At 35.4% G+C, this 24,303-nt stretch overlaps 6 protein-coding genes across 7 annotated transcripts; 4 read left to right on the top strand and 2 right to left on the bottom strand.

Moving 5' to 3' along the window:
- The first annotated feature begins 364 nt into the window (after positions 1 to 364).
- LOC106312408 (ubiquitin carboxyl-terminal hydrolase 15-like) lies at positions 365 to 5,315 on the top strand. Of its 2 annotated transcripts, none has more exons than XM_013749922.1 (15): positions 365 to 592; positions 1,188 to 1,771; positions 1,857 to 2,208; positions 2,324 to 2,495; positions 2,583 to 2,666; positions 2,744 to 2,871; positions 2,959 to 3,047; positions 3,159 to 3,244; positions 3,349 to 3,511; positions 3,619 to 3,742; positions 3,822 to 3,979; positions 4,062 to 4,146; positions 4,221 to 4,433; positions 4,510 to 4,571; positions 4,638 to 5,315. In XM_013749922.1, the coding sequence occupies exons 2-15, from the start codon at positions 1,356 to 1,358 to the stop codon at positions 5,161 to 5,163; spliced, it is 2,658 nt and encodes an 885-aa protein (XP_013605376.1). In that variant the 5' UTR covers positions 365 to 592; positions 1,188 to 1,355; the 3' UTR covers positions 5,164 to 5,315. The 2 variants fall into 2 exon arrangements, with proteins under 2 accessions (XP_013605376.1, XP_013605377.1); XM_013749923.1 differs by lacking the exon at positions 365 to 592 and adding an exon at positions 697 to 713 and having other exon boundaries at positions 4,638 to 5,163.
- A 559-nt stretch (positions 5,316 to 5,874) lies between these two features.
- Positions 5,875 to 6,613, top strand: LOC106310771. The gene has a single exon (XM_013747988.1). It carries the CDS (start codon positions 6,017 to 6,019, stop codon positions 6,299 to 6,301), a length of 285 nt encoding a protein of 94 aa, XP_013603442.1. The 5' UTR covers positions 5,875 to 6,016; the 3' UTR covers positions 6,302 to 6,613.
- Positions 6,614 to 7,267: 654 nt separating this feature from the next.
- Positions 7,268 to 8,778, top strand: LOC106309654 (60S ribosomal protein L18a-like protein). Its single transcript, XM_013746732.1, has 4 exons — positions 7,268 to 7,577; positions 8,109 to 8,190; positions 8,327 to 8,444; positions 8,544 to 8,778. Exons 1-4 carry the CDS (start codon positions 7,352 to 7,354, stop codon positions 8,601 to 8,603), a joined length of 486 nt encoding a protein of 161 aa, XP_013602186.1. The 5' UTR covers positions 7,268 to 7,351; the 3' UTR covers positions 8,604 to 8,778.
- A 3,348-nt stretch (positions 8,779 to 12,126) lies between these two features.
- LOC106309839 (cytochrome P450 72C1-like) lies at positions 12,127 to 15,344 on the top strand. The gene is made up of 5 exons (XM_013746982.1): positions 12,127 to 12,561; positions 13,056 to 13,267; positions 13,949 to 14,193; positions 14,262 to 14,649; positions 14,740 to 15,344. Exons 1-5 carry the CDS (start codon positions 12,279 to 12,281, stop codon positions 15,163 to 15,165), a joined length of 1,554 nt encoding a protein of 517 aa, XP_013602436.1. The 5' UTR covers positions 12,127 to 12,278; the 3' UTR covers positions 15,166 to 15,344.
- Positions 15,345 to 15,721: 377 nt separating this feature from the next.
- LOC106310196 (ubiquitin domain-containing protein 2) lies at positions 15,722 to 17,079 on the bottom strand. The gene is made up of 4 exons (XM_013747421.1): positions 16,851 to 17,079; positions 16,541 to 16,663; positions 16,093 to 16,215; positions 15,722 to 16,016 (listed from the first exon to the last, which is right to left on the bottom strand). The coding sequence occupies exons 1-4, from the start codon at positions 16,882 to 16,884 to the stop codon at positions 15,952 to 15,954; spliced, it is 345 nt and encodes a 114-aa protein (XP_013602875.1). The 5' UTR covers positions 16,885 to 17,079; the 3' UTR covers positions 15,722 to 15,951.
- A 5,552-nt stretch (positions 17,080 to 22,631) lies between these two features.
- On the bottom strand, positions 22,632 to 23,059 carry LOC106311340. The gene has a single exon (XM_013748541.1). The coding sequence runs from the start codon at positions 22,983 to 22,985 to the stop codon at positions 22,713 to 22,715; it is 273 nt and encodes a 90-aa protein (XP_013603995.1). The 5' UTR covers positions 22,986 to 23,059; the 3' UTR covers positions 22,632 to 22,712.
- Between the last annotated feature and the right edge of the window lie 1,244 nt (positions 23,060 to 24,303).

Raw genomic sequence — 24,303 nt, 5'->3', positions numbered from 1 at the left:
TCGGTTATAAGTTACAACATTTCTGACATGTATATATTTTTTTTTCCTTAGGATTATTTTGTTGATATTATTAAGTGAATTTATGACCGTCGGATAGAGTTTTCAATATTTCAACAAGAAGTCATTTTCATACCCTTTTTAGAGCTTACGTATTCCTGGCAAAAAGTAAAAAGCTAAACATATTAATTAGCAAATCTAATGTGACATGTATATGTTAGGACAAGGAAAGTCTAGTTTTACTTTCTGCAATTGTGGGTTACGTGATAAATTCAAATCCAATCCACACATTGCAAAGAAATATTCTGGACATTAATTGTCTCAAATTAGCCCTAAATATTAGTTAAATACATCAACTAAACTGTCTGCTTTATCTTTTTTTTTTTTTTTAAAACAGCAGCCTTAACAGGACGGAGAGTGTGAGGAACAAGAGCACAAAGAAGAGGAGAGAGAGAGAGAGAGAAAAACAAAGAGACTGTTTTTGTGCGTTACCCATTCGAGGAATCAAAGCATCTTTTCTCGAGCTCTCACAAAGGAAAAGAAGACAAGAAGAAGATAAGGGTGAAATTAGGGTTTCATCTCTCTTTTAGATAAGGTGATGCTCAGATTCTCTTACAAAGCTCAACTCTTTCCTTCTTTTTTTTTTTATGTATGTTGGACCGTTTCTCAGCTTTAGTTCTTTGTCAAATTTCTCGTTGAGCTACTGTAAATAATGGGTTAGTGGGTGCTTGAATCTTAGATTGGTAGAACAGTGGAGGATTTATAGTTAGATCCGTCTCCGTTTGAGAGTGATTTTTGAGCTACTTCGTGTGATAATGTGTTAGGGTTCTTATGAATTTAAGCTTCTTTCGTTTGGATCGCGAGTGTTTCCCTCAAGTTTTGTCGGCTAGGGATTTGTCTAGTGTCTGAAAGTTAGGATCTTTCGTGGTCTTCTCTTACTTTTGCTTCAGATTTAGAAAACCTGGGTTCTTCACTGAGATGCTTTATTTTATTTTTGAGGGTTTCTTTGATTTGTTAGTTCAGAGAGCACTTGTGAGTGAAATGAATCTGTAGATCAGATGATTTGATTATGGTTTTGTGCCTTGGAGTCAATCTATGAAACTCTTTAGTGTTCTGTGACAACTTTTATTTTTCTATGATGGAATAATGAGTAGAAACTGAACTGATTCAGTTGGTGTGTTTACTTGCAGTGCTGTCCATCTTGGGAGATTAAGAGCTTGAACCTGGAGATAAGATCTTGGTGTATCTCATAAGACTAAGAGTGTTTTTTGGAGATTTTTATGGCTACTTGAACTCTTGTAGTTTGAAGAGAGACTCCCACAAACTGTAAACCGGGTCATGAATGCGTGGCTAGGGACATGCTCGAACCAAGGGGAGCGGACATACCTTTATTGTTCTTGGTTTTGGTTGTATTTCCTGTGGTAGCTTACATACTATTAGGTAAATGGAGTGATATTTCTAAAAAGAGAGGGAGGGCTAACTTGCTGGCTCAGATGGCAGCTGAAGAAGCTTTTAGAGCTGAGACTGAAGTTAATGTGAATAGGGGTGTAAGATTTGAGGCTGTGGCTACTGAGAATAGGGCTCTAAGAACCAAGATCAAGGCTGCGAGTGGTGCTGTAAGAGATGATTTTGTGGCTGGTGTGAGTGGGACTGTCTCTGAGCCTGTGGCTGCTGCTGCGTGTGGGGTCCCTGTTAATAATGAGTTTCATGTATGTGCGAGGTGTTTTAGTCCTGCTAAGACACGCTGCTCGAGATGCAAATCTGTTAGATACTGGTAAATTTTCCACACGCCACTTTGATTTCATATACGTTGAGGACATTATTAACCCATGAAGGACTTGATTTTTGACGTTTTGCAGCTCTGGGCAGTGCCAAATAATTCACTGGAGGCTAGCTCATAAAGATGAATGTATCCCTGTGGAGGCTTGCTCTTCTTCTTCTGAGAGGGTTTCCTTTGAGAATGATTCTGTTTTGCATGACCAAGGCGTGGATTCTACAATGTATAGTAACGGTACCAAGCAGAAAGCGAAGGGCAAGACTCCAAAAAGCTCTGTAGAATTTGAAAGCTTGGGTATCTCTACACCACAAGTCAACACGCAAGGGAGAAAAAGCGTAGGGAAACCAGATTCTTATAAGTCCAACCGAGAGTCATTTAGTGGTGAAGCTGCATGTGCTGGTGGAGAATACAAGAAGGGTCAGACAAAACATAAGGTAAGCTATTCTTGATCATCTTTATCTCTCTGTATCAATTATCCAAACCAGTTATGCTGTCTTGCTAAAAGTCTGCATGGTGCTTGAAATTTAAACCTAGTGATTGTGTTTGTAGTCGAGAAGCACAATCGGTGCTGTGGAAACAAATTCTAGAAGGCATTCTGTTGATAACTCTTATATGCAAATGAATGGACAAGCTTTTGTAAGTGGTATGCAAGAAACTTGTGAAAGCAATTTGGGAGCAAGAAGCTCTTTTGGTTGTCCAAACGCACAATATCCTTCAAACGGTGAGACCTAATGCTAATAAAAGTTACTATAGTTGAGGCTTAATAGAGTTTGAGATTTGCATCTTCTGATGTGGATTGAATTAACAGGGACCAGAACTGCTACACTGCGCAAATCCGGAGAACAACCATGCACCGAGACGAGTAAGAAGGGACTGGTCCCTGCAGTATCAAGTGAGTGTCTCTGAGATTTTTCTTTAACATAAGAATTTTCTTGTAGTAGCGTCTCATGTTTATATACTATAATCCAGAGGCTGTTAGGTCCAAGGATACATGCATTGCTGAAGAAAGCAATGGCATCTCCTCAACCACCGGTTTAATGAAAATGATGGGTTTAAGAAACTCTACAAAGCATGATGATCGACTTAAAAACCTGAGAGTTAGTTCCCTATCGATATAATTGTCTCTTTGTTAATTCAATATCTTTAGTTCCTACTTTACTGAGTCAATTTCTCTTATTTTTCAGATGCTTTTTCCATATGAGGAGTTTGTTAAGTTCTTTCAGTGTGAGGTGTTTTACTTATCACCTAGAGGCCTCGTGAATTGTGGAAACAGGTCTTGCTTCATTTACTTCTTTTCAATCTTTTAACTGGCAAAATTGAGCAAGATTCATTTAGTGTAAATGCCTATATGCTTTCTTAACTTAGTATACCTTTTCTTCTCCAGCTGCTATGCAAACGCTGTCTTGCAGTCCTTAACATGCACAAAACCACTTGTTGCTTATTTGCTTCAACGATCACATTCAAGATCTTGTAATGCTTTTTTCCCAATCTTTTCCTAATTAATCTTGTAGCATAAATTGTTATAGGTTTAGTCGACCATTTCTTGAAAATGATAATGTCACTCTTTCTAATAGGTTCTGGGAAAGATTGGTGCCTTATGTGTGAACTTGAGCAACATGTAATGATGCTTAGAGAATCTGGAGGTCCACTTTCTGCTAGCAGAATTCTCTCACAGATGCGGAGTATAAATTGTCAGATTGGTGATGGGAGTCAAGAAGATGCTCATGAGTTCTTAAGGTTTTTCTTCCTAGTCCTTTTCAGATTTGACTTTGTGAATCCTCTCTTCTTAATGCGATTTCGACATTTTAATTTTGATTTCTCTTATCCATTTTACTTGGATGTAGGCTTTTGGTTGCATCTATGCAATCAATATGTTTGGAGAGACTTGGAGGTGAGACTAAAGTGGATCCAAGACTGCAAGAAACCACCTTAGTTCAACATATGTTTGGTGGACGTCTCCGCTCAAAGGTGTTTGAATCTCTTAGCTTTTGATTTTGTTTTTTACACATTCTGACTGTTTCTGCTGCTTTCTTTCTCTGAAAACCAGGTGAAATGCTTGAGGTGTGGTCATGAATCAGAAAGATACGAAAACATAATGGATCTCACACTAGAGATATACGGATGGGTAGAATCTCTTCAAGATGCGTTGACTCAGTTTACTAGACCAGAAGATCTCGATGGAGAGAATATGTATAGATGCAGCAGGTTAGATCCAAACTCCAAATTGTTCTTCTTCTGTGGTATTGAAACTGAATCATCTCTTTTGTGAAAACTGCATTTGAAAAAGGTGCGCTGGATATGTTAAAGCAAGAAAAGAATTGAGCATTCATGAAGCACCTAACATTCTCACAATAGTTCTTAAGAGATTCCAGGTTTCAGTTACTTACTACAGTTTTTCCTCTTGGCTTACTTTGGATCTAGGTTTAAATCTCTTGTGTGTATGTAGGAAGGAAGATACGGGAAGATAAACAAATGTATAAGCTTTCCTGAAATGCTGGATATGATACCTTTCATGACGAGAACAGGAGATGTTCCTCCTCTTTATATGCTTTACGCTGTTATAGTTCACCTGGATACTCTCAACGCATCTTTCTCGGGCCATTACATTTCCTATGTCAAAGATTTGAGAGGCAACTGGTTCAGAATTGATGATTCAGAGGTATAACTCACTTGTATAATGCAGCAAAGCCAAACTGTTTCTGAACTTATGCAACTTTCTACTTAAAACTCTGCAGATTCATCAAGTGCCAATGACTCAAGTTATGTCAGAAGGAGCTTATATGTTGTTCTACATGAGGTAAGAACACACCAGTTCTTCATTCCGGGGTCACAGATGATTCTGAGAATACAATCTCTTTTGCAGATCGTATCCGCGTCCTCTAAGAGGAGAACATAACGGAAAAGCTCAGGTTCGGCATTCACAGCCACAACCAAGAGACGAGATGAAGGAACAGAGGAAGCCGGTTAACCGCTTCAAACCGAGAGCGGACCACCGCAAGAACTTAGAGTCATCAAGCGAGTGGTCTCTCTTCACGAGCTCAGACGAAGCTTCATTCACCACAGAATCAACCAGAGACTCTTTCAGCACCGTGGACTACACAGATGGTTGCAACGTCTTAGACTCTTCCTCTCCTTTCTCCATCTTCAGCAACTTACACCACAACGTGGAGCCGTCGCCGCACAACACGGTCGCCTGCAGAATGTTCTCAGGTACCAAGTCCGAAACTCGGTATTTCGTGGAGGAAGAAACGAATCACAACAACACGGTCGTGATGGACTCAGCACCAACGTCCCATGAGTATTACCAGCAGAGTATGTATGTAAACTATGAGACTAACCCAGGGTTTAACTGTCAGGATGAAACTTACAGTTATGAACAGAACTGGTAGTAGTAGTAGCAGTAGTAGAAGAGAGTTGAGAGGATTCTGTTTTGAACCTCCCATGATTTTTAAATATGTTTTTAGATCTCTCTTAGGGATACTTAACTCGAGTCCCCTAATCCAATATTTTTTGTCTTTATGATATATCTATATTTGGTTCAGGGCAAATGTTCAGTCTCATTTTACCATATTTTCCTGTTTCTGTATATTCTTAATCTAATTGTGAGCTATACTCGAGCCACCATGTAAGCTGAGTATAATGGAAGTCACTAGGTACCAAACCCTGAAGAAAAAAACTGTGCAGGTGTGTAACCAAATAAACTGCAAACGCAAGTCACTATCTGAAAACACAATACAAGTTGTTGTCCCTCTTTCATATTTATGTGCTTGAAGCTCTTTAGAATTTAGAAATGTGTAGTAAAGTATAATATCTTTAGAAGACATGATATTTCGTTTTCTCTTCTAGTCTACTAAGAAACACCTTGGAAGATCTTATATCTTGCTTCAAACATGCAATCATTTTCACTAGTATATATGAGAAATCATTTACATATTACATGTTTTACTAGGCTTGTTTGGACATACCGTCCCCGCCTAAGATCAAGTTGGTGGGAAACTAACAGATTTGGTGAAAAAAGGAAAGAAAGAGACATGTTTTTGTCATGCTTACTACCTTTATCCGTTGATAAATATCCTCAACCGCAGACCCAAAAAGATATATATTATTGTTTCCTTCTTATAAAAGAGATATAAACACACCAAACATTTTCAGATTTAAGCTTTTCTTCTTACTTCTTAGAGGGGGCAATATAATTGATTCTTGTTTTTGTAAGCCAACCATCATGATCAGTTTCCAAAAAGAATGGATGCTTACACTTGTATCGTCGTGATCTTCTGCATCGCCTTGTTTGCTATCAATCTAGTGTTTGCTTGTTTCACTTGCTTCTCCATTCTTCATAGCTGCGTGACAGAGGCAAACAAGGATTTGAGTGACCTAAAGAAGTATCTTATTGAACGGGAAGAAGGTAAACCAGATGATGAGAAGGTAATAATCATTGCAGTCCCGAGTAACAAAGGATTCTCTGACTCCGTAGATGGTGATGATTGTGGTGGCCAAGATTGCTCCCAGGGTATTTGTACTTGTTGAAGAAAGTTTGGTTTCTATTTTTATTACACAATATTTCAATAAATGTTTTGCAATTTTTCTTTGATCATTCATATTTGTGAATGGTTCAATACCAAGGTTGAGAGACTCGAGAGTAGGAGCATCACATCCATAGAAAAATCCAGAATATTTTTCATTCTTTCTTTGTGTATGAGTGTATCATGAGAGAAATAGTTTCAAACTATGTATGTATTATAGATTTATAGTCCATATATACGTATAATTCACCATGTTTAGATACAGGCTCTGTAATGAAATTTGTTTTCTTGGTGTTGTAATGAAATTTGTTTGGAATATTGAATTAATAATTCTTTTCTCCTATCATAATTAACTTTCAAAGTCTATTTTTCTCTGGAGGCTAAGAATTAAAGGCAAAGGGCCAAAGCACTTTTAGACGGAGAAAAAGAAGAGAAAACAAATTGCACTCATTGAAACTTGAAAGTAATATAAAGCTTAGCAATAATGAAGTTGATAGTTGACAATAAAAACACTAATTTCGATTTTTTTTTTTTTAAAGAGTTGCTTATACAGGCAGATTTCTGAATTTTCTCCATTTTTTTATTAATTTTGTTCACTAATTATAAAATAAAGAAAAAAATAATTGAAGGTTACAGAAATCATTTGTTGATAATTGATTAATTAGATGGATAAGATATAATGATCAAGAGCAATTAGCTAATGTCATACTAAATCATAATCTTTCCCACGAACCCCGAAGCTTCGATTATTGATGATAACCCACCACCACATGTTCCTTAACCTGATTTTATAAACTATAAAAATACTAATTAATCGTATTAATTAAATACCCTAGTCAAACATTTCAGTCGGTGGTTGTAAAGGCACAATATAATAACTCTGGGCCCAAATTGAAACTTACACATTATCTCGGGTCTAAAATCTAATAAATGAAAAAATTGAAAAAGACTTCTTCTTCCAATTGTTTCAACGCGTTGCAAAATATCTAATCTCTATTCGAGTCAAGAGAGCGATCGAGACGAAAAGGAAGAGAAGCTGAAGCTGAAGCTAAAGATGGGTCAAGGAGAAGAAGACAAAAGCAAAGGCTTCGCTGATGAAGCAGGTACCCAGCATCATCATCATCATCATCAATACGGTACGTTTCAAGGCGTTTCCAATTACCCTCCTCCGCGGCCGCAGAACTCTCCTCCGGTCACTGGGTTTCCTCAGCCTTCTGCTCCGCCTGGAGTGTACGATTGCGCCCCTCCTCATTACGCACATGGCTATCAAACCGTTCCGGGTATAGCTTCTCTTTGCTGTATTGGATTTGCTGATTACAGATTTGGGGATTTAGGTTTTCAATTTTAGTGACGATCATGAATCTTATTCTTCAGTATTTTTCGATTGGGTGTTTGTTTTGTGATAATTTGATCTCGAGATCGTGTTTTCTGTCGCAGTGGAAACTAATTTAAGGTTTGTATGATCAACAATTTAGAATTTAGGGTTTGTATAATTTGAGCAATAGATGTTAAAGTTTGGAGCTTTGGATAGAATTCAACAATTTGAGCAAATGATTTTAAAGTTTGGAGCTTTGACTTTGAGTTGAATTTAGGGTTTGTATAATTAACAATTTGAGATTTTAAAGTTTTTGGAGGTTTAGGTTCTAGCAATAGTTAATTGTTTAGGCTTGTGTTATATAGTATGTAAAGTACGTTTGTTGTGTCATGTCTCATTCTCTCTTCTTCTTGTTCAAGTCTAAAGCAAGAGCATGGATCGGTGCCTCTTCATCTGTTCTTATGTTTTAACATATCTTGTTGTTCTCTGTTTTCAGTACATGGTATTGCTGAAGGAAGACCTGTGCATGTGCGACAACGCCGCCTTCCTTGCTGTGGAATTGGTCTTGGGTGGTTCCTGTAAGTTCCTCTCTCTCTCTTCACATGGCTGCTACACTATCTACACTTGGTTTTCAACAATGTCCTCGTGACACAATCCACACCAAAATCTTACTTGTTAGTTATCTCATAGAGTTTGTGTTTGATCTTTCTTTAGGTTCATAGTTGGGTTTTTCCTTGGAGCAATCCCTTGGTACGTCGGAATGTTCATCATGATAGTTGGAAGGAGGATCGACCACAGGGAGAAGCCAGGATACATTGCTTGCACCATCGCTGTAAGTTATTCAATACTATCTCTTGTCTTTCATGTTTTTCCTTGGATTGCATTGGATCCCTTATCAAAATGATTCCTTCATGTGTAATAAAACTTTCAGGCTATTCTTGCTACGATCGCTGTGATTCTGGGTGTAACTAAAGGAGCAGAAGACTGGTGATCAATCAAAACTATGTTTGTGGTCAAGTCAGAACGTTTGTATAGGTGTCGACAAACATTTCGTCTTGTATTTTATTATATTCGTGGTACTTGAAGAAAGACAAAAAGGTGTAAACTTAATAAAAGATACGAGTTAAGTTATTTGCAAGAAAATAAGATTGAAGATGGTTTGTTTATCTATTAGTTTTCCGGAGACGGTTGCATTGTTGTGCATCCTCAATAAGTCATCAGGAGTTGCAAGGAACCAACCTCCATCTTTCTGGGCCAACAGCTTTTGGTTCACCGAATCTTTTAACCGAGGTTCTTAACTTCGGATAAAAAACGGTTCTTAGTTTTTTTTAGTTTTTTAAGAGCCATCTTTAAAAGATATAAGAACCGTTTTTTAGCCGAAAATTATAAAAAAAAAAAAAAAAAAAAAACAAAAAAATGTCAAATCATGAGTTAAGAACCCGACTAAAAAACCGGGGTTAATCATACGCTAACTACACTCACATTCCCAAACCCACAAATCTATTCGATTTAGATTTGAAAAACAAATCCTTCTCTTCTGAAGATTTCTTTCAAACTCAGCACCTCAGTGTTATACAGATGAATCACTAGGATGCTAAGCATCAAGAACATTACTCAATTTCATCTGAATGAACTGATACAAAAACTCCAACTTCTGGCCAAGTATTGGCAACCAAGGGTGCACCCAAACATGGATGGCAACAAGCTCCCTTAGTGGGTTTCAAGAGTCAACAGCAGTTAGCAGTTGACGGTTTAGGCAGCACTACTGTGCCCAAAATCGTATCCAAGATGGATGAAGGCAGTAAATTTTTGTTTCTTATGTTCCCTCCGTTTTTTAATATAAGTCGTTTTAGAATTGTGCAGATAGATTAAAAAATTATTAATTTTTTATATTTTCTAAACAAAAACATCATTAATTATTTACCTAACCACAAATCAACCAATAATAAAATAGAAGGTATATTATCATTGGTCATATAACATTAAGTGTTAATAAATTTTACATAGAATGATTTATATTAAAAAACGGAGGGAGTATTTATCTAATTTCAAATCTTTCTTTCTTCCGATGAAGTCAATATTTTCTGGTTCAAACAGTAATTACTACATTAGTATAAAGTCAAGAATTGTAGGAATATTTTGTTTTCTTTTACCAACTTTTGTTTTTTCCAACGATACCTTCTCAGCTGTTTTTTAAGAAGAGTTGCTATATTCGGTATGAACCAACCAAAATCACTTTTATTCTGTACAAACGACACAGGTTTAGAGTTTTGGACTATAACACAAAGAAAGGGACGTCCCACCCTTTTATTTGTTATAACAAACAAAAGTCGGAGCCGACGATGACTCAACTTTTAGTTGATTTATTCAAAAACGTTGTTATAATGTTGAAGTTAATGACTAAACTTGTATCCTATCCACAGTAGAGAAATATGTGTAGTCCTGTAGACATGACGCCATATAATCGCATGCATTGGTTGAACCATGCAATTTAGTAAATGATAATGACCCTAGTCTACACGTAATTTGATTATATTTAAAATTAAAATTTATTGATATGGTTGGACAAACATTGTAGATCATAAAATCTACGCTAAGAATTTGATAGTGATCGGGATTTTAATCAAGTGAAAGATAAATAATGTAGGCAACGATATCTTTAGAACACAACGATATAATCAGTTTCCGGTAAACAAAAATGGACTTTTATTGATGAATAAGATCGAATACAATGAGTAAAACAAGATAGAACGTTACAACGAGATCGTTAAGAGAAAGGATCTAAAGATGGATGAAAACAAGGTCGAAGTGCGGGTGTAGCTCTCTAGGATTTTCAATGTCCTCTTCTCCATGTATGTTCTCTTCTCTTTATAGTAGGCCGACTTCGTGATCTCCGTAACCGCTCCGCGATCTCCGTATCTTGTTCCGCAACCTCTGGGCCCTCGACTTCTCCGTCTCGAGCTCGTACACTCGCTACGGGCTTCAGCTCTTTACGGCCCATATCCTCGATCGTGGCCCATCAGCATATTGACCGAAATTGGGTCCAACAAACATTATCTTTTTTTTTTTTGAAACACACTTATATTAATGAACTCAAACTGGAGTAGGTGCATCCATTAAAGCTAGTTCAGCAGACAAGACCTGCTTCGCTAATAAGTCTGCTTCTACATTTCTCAATCTAGAGATCCAGACAAAAGAGATACATTCAAAAGATGCAGCTAAATCTTGAATATCAGCCAAGATCCCATAGAGACCAGCAAGGGAAGTTTTTCCGTTGATGGCTTTGACGAGTTCTTCGCAGTCAGATTCACATTTGATTTGCGCCAGTCCGAGCTCTCTGCATTTCCAGATTGCTTCCCGTAGCGCGAGTGCTTCAGCTGCTAGTGGTGTTTTCACGTGGTGCGCCAAGACCAAAAATGATGAGTCTCTGTTCTGTGAATCCACTGTCCAGCCTAGACCTGCAATATTTAAGTTTTCATTCCAACCAGCATCTGATTTGATTAAGACACAGTCTGGTTGTATCCCAAGCGATGGTGAAAAGCCGTGTTTCAGTGCATGGGTTTTTGTTTACAGGCGCCCCATTCTCTAGCAAGTGTAACCGCTCTGGAAAGCGTTTCCGTTGCCGAGAGTGGTCTGTCATTGAAAACTAAATTGTTCTTTGCTGTCCATATGCTCCATATATAGAATCCACGGTGCTAGTTGTCCTTCTGTTACTCCTGTCGGTGGTAAATTTTTCCTTGAGGTCACGCTGCACCATAGACTTCTCAAATCTATAGAATCATTGTACTCAACGCTTGGAAAAACAGGGACTGACGACAATATCTATTTTGTAAAAGCGCAGTGAAAGAACAAGTGATCTATAGTTTCGGGTAGGTTGCAGTGTTTACACTTTCCGTCGACATTGAGGACAAACATTATCTTATATACGATTAATAGTACTATATCACATGCGTTTCTTAAAAGAGTTAGATTGCTATTCATCGTCTCCATAGAACAAAGCCACCTGGTTCCATACTTTTTGTCTGCGACTAAGTTAACTTTAACTAGCAAATCAGTATCATTGGTGATTAACTACTTTTCTAAGTTTAACACTTAATAAAATTAAGGGTTAATTTCAAATTATCTACCTAAATGTCACTCATGAAAATTGAAAGGGAAATATTTATTAAATATTGAAATTAAGGTGAGAATTGCGTGAGAACTCTCCTTTCTCTAACGTAGGTTACGACACCGTTAAAAAAGTAGGTAATTACGACGAAAACAGACGCAAACAAAAAGAGAAGAAAGTAAATCTGGAAGTATTCAGTATATTAAGTTTCAAAAAAAGAAGTATTTAGTATATTAATAATTTTTAAAAAAGAAATACACTAAATGATGTCAAAAAAAAAGGAAATACACTAAAAATACTCATGCAATAAAGCCACATGCATGTAGCGTAAGGAAGACAAAATTTAATTTTTGGAAAGAGCAAAGAGCTTGTTGTTATAAATTCATTGCCATACATCGAATTATTACATATATCTTCTCTATATAATATACACAGCTGCCTCCAAAATATGTAGTCAACTTATGAGACTATTAAGCATCATCATTATAGTCTTGTCTCCTTTCTCTTCCTCTCTTCCTCTCTTCTCTTCATAGATCAAGAACGTAACCAAAGATAAAGATGATTGAGATAACTGCAGTAAGAAAAGTGTTCTTGATCGGGTTCTTGATCTTGATACTGAACTGGGCATGGAGAGCTGTGAATTGGGTTTGGTTAAGGCCAAAGAGACTAGAGAAGTATCTGAAGAAACAAGGTTTTTCTGGGAACTCTTACAGAGTTTTGATGGGAGACATGAGTGAGAGTAACAAGATGGATCAAGTTGCTCACTCTCTTCCTCTCCCTCTCACCGCCGATTTTGTCCCCCGAATGATGCCTTTTCTCCATCACACTGTTCTAAACCATGGTATGATCCATTTAACTCAACATATTTATCATGTTTTAGGTGCTTTTGTATAGTCCCTGGAGAGAAAATGTGAATCTAAGTAAACAAGAACCAACTTATAACTTGGTCTAGTGTTAGATTCGTAATTTATTTTTTATTAGTTTGGTTAGGATCTCATCTTCTTCATCTTGAGTCTCTATTATTTTCACGGTATGAACAGAGAGGGACTCAGAGCAAGGGCTACAGGAGTTAACTGTGCATACATATTATTATGGTTTTGTTTGCACACTTGCATAATTAAGATCTAAATCTGATAGATATATATTTTCTGGTTATCATCGAAATCTAGTTCGCGTATAGTAAAATAATCTAATACTCTTTAGCGTATCATAATTCATATCAAATTACTTCTCCAAGACATCATTCTTGTATGTGTTTTGTTTCATATATAAGATTAGTTGAACTAAATTTTAACAAATGGTAATAATCAATTTATGTTCTTTTTGTTATGATAGGGAAGAAGTGTTTCACATGGTACGGACCGTACCCGAACGTGACAGTAATGGATCCAGAGACACTACGAGAGATAATGTCGAGACATGAACTCTTTCCAAAACCAAAGATTGGGTATCATGTTTTCCTCAGTGGTCTTCTCAATCACGAAGGTCCTACTTGGTCCAAACATCGGAGCATTCTTAATCCTGCTTTTCGCATCGACAGTTTGAAGGTATTTTTATTATTTTGGTAAAGTGGTGTGATGAATGAATATGCCAAGAGAAAGAAGGCTATAGGTTTAAAGAGTTTTCTGTATATTGACTGAGATTACAATAGATATTAGAGAACATACAAACAGAATATACAGGTATTATGCATGCTCATTTTGACTCCAATAACTATTTTTAAAAAATAATAAGTTTTTTTTTAAGACATAAAGTGAAATTCATGGACGTCATTTTCGTCATTCTTTTGATTTGCAACAGTTTCATTCCCTTTTCCACCTTTTCCGAAAAAGAAAGTCAGATCAGTTACGTCTGAGGATTTTGATCACTTAAACAACAATAGATAAATTTAAAAATAACTAAAAAGGTATTTATAGAATAAAGAATAAACAGAGAACAAGACCACAAAGAACTAGAAGCCAACACCAACTATAGAAGTCTAAAAGCGAAAGAAGAGAAAATGCCAAAAAGGCGCATTACAAAAAGATGAACATATTTCAAATCAAGAATTTCTAACACATCATCATTTTGTTAGGCTATCATTTCAACAAACAGAAAATAATATCAATGAATAAATGGGGATATTGACATATCAAAAACCCATGTTTGTAAATTTTTGTATGAGACTGGTTTTAGTTTTTTCTCAACTGAAATCATATTTATATTTTTCATGTTTTCAAAATGGACAGAGCATACTTCCAGCATTCAACTCGAGTTGCAAAGAGATGCTAGAAGAATGGGAGAAACTAGCTTCACCAAAAGGAACAGTGGAACTTGATGCATGGACTTACTGTCATGACTTAGCCAGAAACATGCTTGCTCGTGCTTCTTTTGGTGATTTCTACAAAGATGGCATCAATATCTTCCAAATCCACCAAGAACAGATCGATCTTAGTCTCCAAACTATTCGTTCCGTTTATATTCCTGGATCAAAGTACGTTAAATTTGATTTTAATATATTTTGATGAGTCAACCCTTTTTAATATTTGCAAATTTTAACAGATTTTTACCAACAAAGTTCAACAAGAGGTTGAGAGAAACCGAAAGGGACATGAGGGCTATGTTTAAAGCTATGATTGAGACCAAAGAGAAGGAGATACAGAGAGGAAGAGATACCAACAAGAACGCTGACTTGCTGTGCTCCATGTTGGCTTCGAATACAAAACAGATAATAGAACAAGGACCAGCTTCAGGGCTGAGCCTTGACGATCTTATAGATGACTGCAAGGCTTTCTATCTAGCTGGTCAAAGCGTGACTGCTTCATTGTTTGTTTGGACACTTGTTGCTCTAAGCCAACACCAAGAATGGCAAAACAAAGCAAGAGACGAGATCTCTAAGGCGTTTGGTAACAACGAGCCAGGTTTTGAAGGACTAGGCCACCTTAAAGTTGTAAGTAGACATTTTTAAAACCTATCAGACAACCATAAAAAGGGTTATTTATAATTTTTGTTTTCTTTTGATTTGGACCATTATCATTAGGTATCAATGATCCTTCATGAAGTTCTAAGATTCTACTCACCAGCTTACTTCACATGTCGAATAACAAATCAAGAAGTGAAGCTAGAGAGGTTCTCTTTACCCGAAGAAGTTGTGATCACTATACCAATGATCTTGGTGCACCATGATCCTGATCTTTGGGGAGAGGATGTGAAACAGTTTAAGCCTGAGAGATTTGTCAATGGTGTTGCAAGCGCAACCAAAGGAAGACTCTCTTTCTTGCCGTTTGGCTCGGGACCTCGGACATGTATTGGCCAAAACTTCTCGATGTTGCAAGCTAAGCTCTTTGTGGCAAAGGTTCTTCAAATGTTTAGTGTGGAGCTCTCTCCATCATATACTCATGCTCCTTTCCCAGCTGCAACTACATTCCCACAACATGGAGTTCATTTGATCATTAAAAAAGTGTAGAGGATGTAGAAGCTGGTGTAGTAAGTGCAGTTTGAAATTTTATTTGGGTACTTTTATATATACGAAGCAGATTATAATCTATAGATATTACAATGTAAACTGTTTTTTATTACTCCTTTTATGACACAGAATAACAAATATTGTGTGTATATAAAAAAAATATTGTGTGTATAAACCAACAAAAGTGTTACACTTTCCTTTGTCAAATCAATCTTTTCAAAATAATACCATCATCATATCCTCAAGAGATAATATATCCTTTCTTTTCTTGTTTTCTTAATCGATATATAAAAATGAAATAAAGAACACAAATATAATTGCTTGGTGTCATATTAATGCGTCTCTTTTTGGAGGTAACCACTAATCAGGTCAATCATGAAATGATTTGTTATGTTATCTTCGCCTAACTGTATAATTTGTTTTAATGCAGTGCAGAGTTTATTGTAGTAAATTTTATTATTTTTTCCATATGGAATTACTCACAAAAAGAGGAGCTGACGAATCTAGAGAAACAAGATAGATAAGTAAATTACAATTATTGTTAAGATTAGGTAAATAGATTCATACTATTTTATTAATCAAAGCTGCTTCTTTATGAAAAAAAAAACTATGAAGAATTCTACGGAAGTCTGTAATATCATCCATGTCACTCCTCACATACGCATAGTCTCGCAGCAAATGACAAATCCAAGCAAATATAACCATATAACTAAGTTAAAAACACATGATTCCTTGGACGACAAACAAACATACACAAACGAGCTTGTCTCCTATCTTCTTTTTACTTTATTTGGTTCTGATCAAGTTTGAAGGATCCCTTAGAACATATTTAGGCAGTTCATACTTGGAACCTGCAAAAAGTTAAGACCTCAACTACTAAACCAATAACCCTTTAGAGAAAAATTAAATTAAATTTATTTTATCTACCTTTCTCATCGTAACAAATGGTGAGGTCAGTGTTGTGGACAATCACACCAGCACTCTCGATTATGGTTTGTGCAAGAGATAAGTCCTCTTCTTCTGCTGCAGCTCTTAACGCATCCCAGATCTCTGTTTACATATAACAGAACTTGCTAACATAAATGGAGAGTATATAACTTTTTTTTATAAGCCCTATCGGCTTCGGTTATTGCTGCTGGGTTGGCTGTTGGGCTTGCTTCTATTGGACTTGGGGTTGGTCAATGTACAGCTGCGGATCAAGGTGTGAAAGGTATCGCGAGACAACCTGAGGCAGGCTGATCCGGTCGGCAGGAATACACTTAATGCTACAGAGTGGACTGGCTACCACACCACACTATGAATGTGTTTAATAGGAGTATATAACTTACATCTATGAATGTGTTTTATTTTCAGGTTAATTTAATGTGATCATCACCTTTCTTGCCTCCATAGTGAGGAGCTGTGTCCCAAAACTCCTCTCTCATCTGTGTGAGCTCAGCTCTTGATATTGGCTGAGGATGTTTCCATGATTTTGGTCTTCTAATCTTTTCCTTTCTCCCTACAAACACAAAAAATCACATCACGTACCACATATACATGCTCCTATATGTGGTGCCCTAAAACAGTGAATGGAAGCCTAGAAACTAAGAATAATCAGAAGATGTGTGTGCATATTATCTTACTATCACTTTGATCCGATTCATATCTTTATTAACCTCTAGAGAGAAGAGAGAGTGAGGGAGTACCTTCTGCCTTGGCTGTTGAACTAGAGCAACCCATTTGTCTTCCTTTGATAACCAACAACGAACGAAAAGAGAGAGAGACAAAGCTGTAAAGATTTGTAGACACGTAGAAGAGAAAGAGAGATTTTCTTATTTGTAGAGATGAGAGACAATGGTTTGCGTTATCTCGTGATTCACAAGGTTGATCTATTTCTTCTTTTTCAATACATAATGTTTGGTCTGTTCAAAGTGGGAAACTCGTGAGCCACAAATGTGTGGTAGTTTGGAATTTCATCATCTACCTAATTATGGTTAAAGATAAGATCATACTTTTTTTATTATACAATATCTTATAGAATATTTCATGCTATATATAACACATATGTAATACCTATATATATGTAAAGCATATATTGTAGAGAATGTTTCTAGATATCCTTCTTAATCTATTCTATACATAACCTTTTAATCTAATCCAAAATGAGTTGCTTGTTTTTCATTATACAAAAAAAGTTGTTGTTTTACGTTAAAGAAAATAAAATATCTACTCTGAGTTTGATTGTTTTTCCTCTTTTTGCTGGTATTTAATTCTAAACCTGGCGACGAACAGAGTTGTTTTTTGAAATGTTAAGAAATTACTTGTTGGTGTCATTTTTCATGTACACATTGTGTTGTCCCTTATTTTTAATTAAACACAGCGTGTCGTTTGAAATGAGAAACTATTCATGCTTCTACCGACATGCAGTTTTTTTTTGAGAAAGGCTTTACCGACATGCAGTTTCACCCTTCTATTACACTAGAATCTGAATTAGTGCTGTGTATAGACCAAGCCATGATTTTTAGAAAAAAATAAGAATAACTTAACGGACTTAGGTGTGAATTAATATGCCAATCCTAAGACCTTGCACAACGGGAGTACACGACCAATCCTTAGCACGAAAACTTAAGTAAAACTGAATATAATAATATTACTTAGGTTAATCTGCGTAAGGATTGGTCCGTCATCAAGGCTTTTAAGAGATTGATCCTTAGCAACGTGTCAACTCCTGAGTGGGACGGGGTCGGTATGATTTTGGGTTTGGTTAAAAAAAAATTGTCATTCGCGACCGAAACTGGAAAAAAAAAACGGAGAGTTCGAGGAAAGGCGATATTTTGGCGATTGAAACCGATCGTCTTCACGAAGGTAAATCGAAGCCTAAACATGTATTTTTGTTCGATTTAGCTTAGTTTTCATCTAGTTTCGTCTCATTTTAGGGTTTTGGGGATGGGTTTGAATCGATTTGGGTTTCAAAAAAATTTGCGGTTAAATCGATTTGGGGTTTAGACCCAGTATGGGGTTTGTAGTAAGGGTTTTGATAAGATTTCGGTTTCAATCTGAAATGGAATTGTATCTTATTTCTTAAACGGTTTCGAAATGAAAGGTGTTTTAAACGGAAGAGGATTTTCTCTTTTTTTCTCAAGGGTTTCTCAACCTTTTAGGTTTGATATGTGTTCGCTTTCATTGGGTTCGTAATATTTTAAATTCCAAATCACAGAGGTGATTATATAAGCTAGTCTTCCTTTTGATCTGAATCTGAAATATCTTAACTTTGCTTGTCTTACGGATACTTTGGAAGGTTCCTGTCACATGTATTGTTAAGAGTACAGACAAAGAGATTCTATGTTTTGCTATATCTAGCTGTTTAGATTTGACTCTTTAACTTGAGTTTCGATTTGGGTTTCGATTGAAAGAGTGTTCTGAACTACTCATCAAACGCTTGAGCAGAATGAATGGTGAGTCTTCTTTAACTTGCTTCTGCTTTATTTCTTTTACTACATTGCTTCTGCTTTAACTAGTTATGTCTTGTTCGGCAGGTGACATTGCTTCTAGCTCACGGGTGATTTAGGAGTGTTTCCTTTTCGTTTCTATCAGAACTTATTTCCTTTTCTTTCCTTTTGGTACTACTGCTTATTGTAAACTTGAATTTGGCTATGTATCTCGGAGAGGTTGTTTCCTTTTGCCTCAAAACTTGTTTTTGTACTTTTCAAAACTTGTTTTTGTTAAACTCCAAGAAGTTCTTTTTAGTCCTCGGTTGTTTCATTCATAAACTTGTTTCCTCTTGTTCAAAACTTGTATAATTTGATATAGAAACTTGAAAACAGATTAGAAATGTAATAGAAACTTGAAAACAATTGAAAAAAAAAATTATAACTTATAAATACCACTTTTAAAATTGATTAAAAGATTACAAATGCAATAGAAAACTTGAAAACTATTTAAAAAAAACTATTAATAAATATTGTATCTTTCTATTCAATTATGTTATAAATAAAATTATTTTATTTCACTTTTATTTCACTTTTTTAAAAAAATTAATTTTTAATTACTAAGGATTCCATAACTGAAACTCACCATTGGACTAACATTTTGGATAATGATCCTTAACTATTTCAAAAAAAAAAAATTTGTTAAATATTCCTAAGGACCCCGTGGTGAGGCTCACCATTGCGGGTGCCCTAACCATTGAAACTATGACCGTGGCATATATATCCCCTACAAAACAACCAAATAAGAGATTCCAAACAACGGTTCCTTTTAGATTTAAATGTGTGAATATGCACCAATCAAGCTGTGTGTGTGGTAATATCAGATCAAGCTAGCCGATGTCGTAATTCACTATACCATGCAAAGTGTGAGTAAACTTCAACTGATAGATCATTATCAAAGAAACTAAGAGCATGCGCAACGGTGAGACTTTGGAGTCCTTAGCGACAAGGGCATTTCGGATTAATCCTGAATATTTTGAATTAAAAAAAAAAAAAAAAGATGACCAATCATGGGCCGCCACGTAGTGGGGATCCGCAAATAGTGCAAAGATTCACTAAGAAAGAATCCTTATTTAGGAATTTTAAAGATTGAATCCTTAGCTTTTGGTGGGATCCACAGATTATTTAATTATTTTTTCCCTAAGGACTCCCACTTAAGGATTCTCATTGTGGATGCCCTAAGAGGCTAAGACCATGATTATCGCTGCACGGTTTCATAGGTCCTTTTTTAATTTTTTTTTTTTTTTGCTGATTAAAAAAAAATATTAAAAATCGAACAAATCGCGGGCCGCCACGTGTCAGTGGGGCCCGCTAACAGTGCAAGAATTGCACCAAAATCGATCCTTATTTAGCCTCTTCTGTCACCGTTTTTAACCCAAAAGGTGGAATCCCCAACTTAAAAACCTCACTTATATCCTGCGTTAATCGTGCTCTAAGAGCGCATTTAACCCTGGTTTTAAAGGAGTTTTAAAGGTTGTGGGCCCCACAAAAAATTAAAACCCACGTCATCTTCTTCCTCTTCGGCAAGAGGCAAGTTTGGTGGACTTTTTGAACTGTTCACGGGTCCCACTGACACGTGGCGATCCGCAATTGGATTTTTTTTTTTTAAATCGGACAGAAAAAAAAAAACCCTATGAACCCACACCCGCATTCTAGCGTTAATCATGTTCTAAGACTAATGGATTTTCTTCTAAGTAATACGCACCATCCATCAATGTTATAAAAGTTAAATTGGTACGATTCACATGGTGATAACGAAATTAACGTGGTTTACAAGTTTCAAAACAAATCTAGAATAATGCAAATTTACCAAGATTTATATGGACTGTGATAATGACCCAACTGAACGATTTAAACTCGGCTTTGGTTTTGAAGTAAAGCACAAATTATAAAACGTCTCTTCGACAGATTTAGAACCACGTTTATCTGACAACATATTTAGTTCAACTGTTGATATAACATTTGCGTGCCATATAATCTAAACTGATACCTAATAGTTTAGTTATTATTTATACTTTAGTTATTTTAAATTATATAAAAGTATATTGCAACTTGTACATAAAAAATGTTATCAGTATTTTATTTAAATGAAAATGGTAATTAGTATTTCTACTGCGAACATACTTCATATATCTATAGTTTTTTTTTTTTTTTGGTAAAAATATATGTATAGTTTCTACCACGTAAATTTTATTGTCAAATTATAATATGTATTACAACTTAATGTTAATACTACGTGTCACCAATCGGAGCCTATATGTAAGACACTCGGGTTTAGATGGTTTGTGTATAGATCTATATGTACTCAAAGATATATAATGTGTAATCAGTGGCTCCATCTTACTAGTTGGTTAGTTAATTAAACTTATTAAGAACATACAAAAGAGGAAAGTGAGAGAAGAAGCTTCATGATAAAAGGTTAGTCCTTAAACAGTATGATCTCGGAGATGAGCAATAATGATGTTCCTTATATTATTGCACGTCTATTTTCATTTTCCTTTTTTCTTAAACTCTGAAACTATTTATAGAAGAAATAAGCGTCAACAAGATAGAGGAAGACGTGTCTAACGTAAAAACATAAATAATTGTAGATTGTTGTCAACCATCAACTTTTTTTTTTGACAAAGTCAATTCATCAACTTTTGCTCTACAAAAGTGCCAAAGCGGAGCTATTGAATTATTGTTTTTTTTTTTTAACTGAGCTTTCCAATAATTTTTTACTTATAAAGACAAGGCTTATATCCTTCCTGATGAATTTGGTTTACGTACTCTAGGGGTGGGATTTTCTCGGTTCGGTTCAGGCGGCTCGTTCAGTTTGGTTAATTTAGTTCTAGTATTTTCCCAACCGAAACAAACCATATTTAGTTTGGTTTGGTTCGGTTTGTATTCAGTCCGATTTATATTCAGTTTGGTTTGTTTTCCGGATCTTTTTCTTAGTTTAATTTTTTAAGAGAAATTATGTTTTAAAACATAGATTATGTAAAAATAAACTATGTTAACTAAATTCAATATAAAACTGAAACAAAAACCTTTTAAAAAGTCACAAAGTATGTAAGAATTAAAACAAATGAAAGTTAACTAAAATCAAAAAATCAACATCATTAGTAATGTCTCTTATATCATTATCAAAAAAGCTGCAATGAAACATTTTCCATGTGACGCTATAGAGAATAAATTTTGTCTTTAATAAAATTTGCTTTATGTTTTAGGTTTAGATTTAACATACACGTTTACATATATAAGAAAATAAAAATACAGATTTTCTATTTTTTTTAATCAAATATTTTGATGATTACATATTAGATTAGAAGAATATATGTTAATGAATGAAAAATGAAAAATATGTGGTTTGGTATTAGAATTTTAGTATATTAGTATTACTAATATTTTTAATTTAAATAATTACAAAAACACATCGGTTTTTCGGTTCGGGTTGGAGAAATCTTCAAACGAATGGTTTGAAATAGACTTTGGTTCGGTTTGAATCGGTTTTGGTTCGGTTGGTTCGGTTTGGTTTGTTTTTTTTTGCCCACTCCTGACGTACGCAGCATATTTACATTATCCCGATTATAGTGGGCACCAAACAAATGTTCATGTATCATGTTTAATTGTTTTTTTTTTTTGGTCAAAATGTTTAATTGTTTATATTCGTGTGCAAACGTACATTAATATGATCCAGAATATTTTTTTCCTATAGAAATGCCAAAACGAAGCTTTCGAATTGTTAAAACTTATAAAGTTATACGAACATAACTATTTGTTTTTAGTTACAAAAAAAAAGAAAAAACTATTTGTTTTTGAATCTCTTTGAACGCGACAAAGAGCTGGATGTAATTAAATACATATACCATAGCACATGCACGTTAAACAGATCTCAAAGTGAATTGCAAAATAATGATTCTTTATTCTCAGTTACTGATCACACACACACAAAACACATCTATTTCAGTACTTGGTATTAGATCATATATAACGACACACAGGCACAACCATTCTTCATAAGACGCCGTAAGGTATGATATATGATAATATCATGAAATGAAAGCTACAATAAATATATAAAGTCGGTAATCAATGTGCCTAATGACCAACGCCGGGGCTAGGGACTGATCCTAGTTGGCGGTGAATCTCCGGAACCATATGCTTGTCCAAATAATCCTCCGGCTGAAAAGTGTGACCCTTGTCGCTTGGACCCGAAGGTGGCACATTACCCTTTGGTAAGGCACTAAGAAACAATCCCTTGCTTGCATTGTAAGGCATTAAAACCTTTCTAGCTTCACAAGGTTGCGAGGCAAATCCTACAACAAAAAGTAATAAGCAAATAGTCAAAATGGAGACCCTTGGACAAGCCATTTCCTATGATTAACTTTATAACAGTAGGGGTTAATTATTGGTGAAGCAAGGAAAGTTTTGGCTTTATTTTTTGGAGTTTGTAGTGTGTTTTGTGTAGATGAATGATAGAGTGGATCTATATATAGAGGGAGAAAATGGAGTAAATCTAGGTCAATGGTAATTTGGGTTAGGTACATATGAACTAAATTGGTGACTTCGTATATATACAGAACAGTGTAATGGATGATCAATTTATATATTGGTTCTGCTTTTCTAACTCCAAGAACAGCAAACCAATAAATCTCTCACCCTACATGCTTCTGATTGGTATTTACAAAACGTAAATAGTACTAGAATTTTTGTATAATAATTCCGCATATAAGTTACTACTATAAGAATAAAAAAAAGGGTAAACATTTTTCCGGTGAGAGAATATGAAAAGCTCTGGTGGCCATGCGCCGTATTTATTTGAGTTGGTAGCGGATTCGAACTCAGGTCTTTTAAAATCCACGGAACGTTTTGTGCCACCCGACGACAGACGCGTGGTTTACCACTATAAGAATAGCAAAACTGAGCTCGACATAGAAATGTAACACTACAAACATTAAGAAATACACGAAACAAATTTATTATGTCATTCAGTTAAATAATTATCTTCCTGACTGAGAAAACGTGTTCCATAAGAGCCCAGAAAACTTGAGGGAGTGATATGTTCTTCATATTCATAGTCGAAAAGTTAATTATTTCTATGGCTCATTATTAGTGTGGCAATTACTAGTATAATGACTTTATGGGCCTGCTTTTATTTTTGGACTTTTGTGTGTTTGTAGCAAAATTTTATCCATGGGACACAATTATTCAAAGTATTACTTTTCATACCTCTATATTTGAAGATCTAGTGAAAACATTAGGCATGGGCATAAAATCCGGAACCCGATATCCGAACCGAACCCGAACCGAAAAACCCGACCCGTTATCCGACCCGAAACGTAAAAATATCCGAACGGGTCTTGTAGGGTGGTACAAAAAATATCCGAACCCGAAGTGTTATTAACCGAACCCAAACGGGTAATCCGAAAAATCCGAAATTAATAGTCAATATAAATATTTTGAAATATATATAAGTATTCCAATTATTAAATTCAATATTTGTGGTAATATTATATATAATAATAAATATTAAAATTCTAATAAATGCTTTAAGTACACAATTAGTTATAAATAAGTATTTTATAATTTGCTCATTGAAATAAAAAGTCTACTCTCTATAAGACAATACATATTGTTTACAAATGATGTTTGTTTTCATGCTTGATTTAACATTTTATTGTTATTTTAT

This window comes from Brassica oleracea, chromosome C8 (genome assembly GCF_000695525.1).
Source record: "Brassica oleracea var. oleracea cultivar TO1000 chromosome C8, BOL, whole genome shotgun sequence".
Taxonomy (NCBI): domain Eukaryota; kingdom Viridiplantae; phylum Streptophyta; class Magnoliopsida; order Brassicales; family Brassicaceae; genus Brassica; species Brassica oleracea.
The sequence above is the reverse complement of the archived record's forward strand: the minus strand, read 5'-3'. Positions and strand labels throughout refer to the sequence as shown.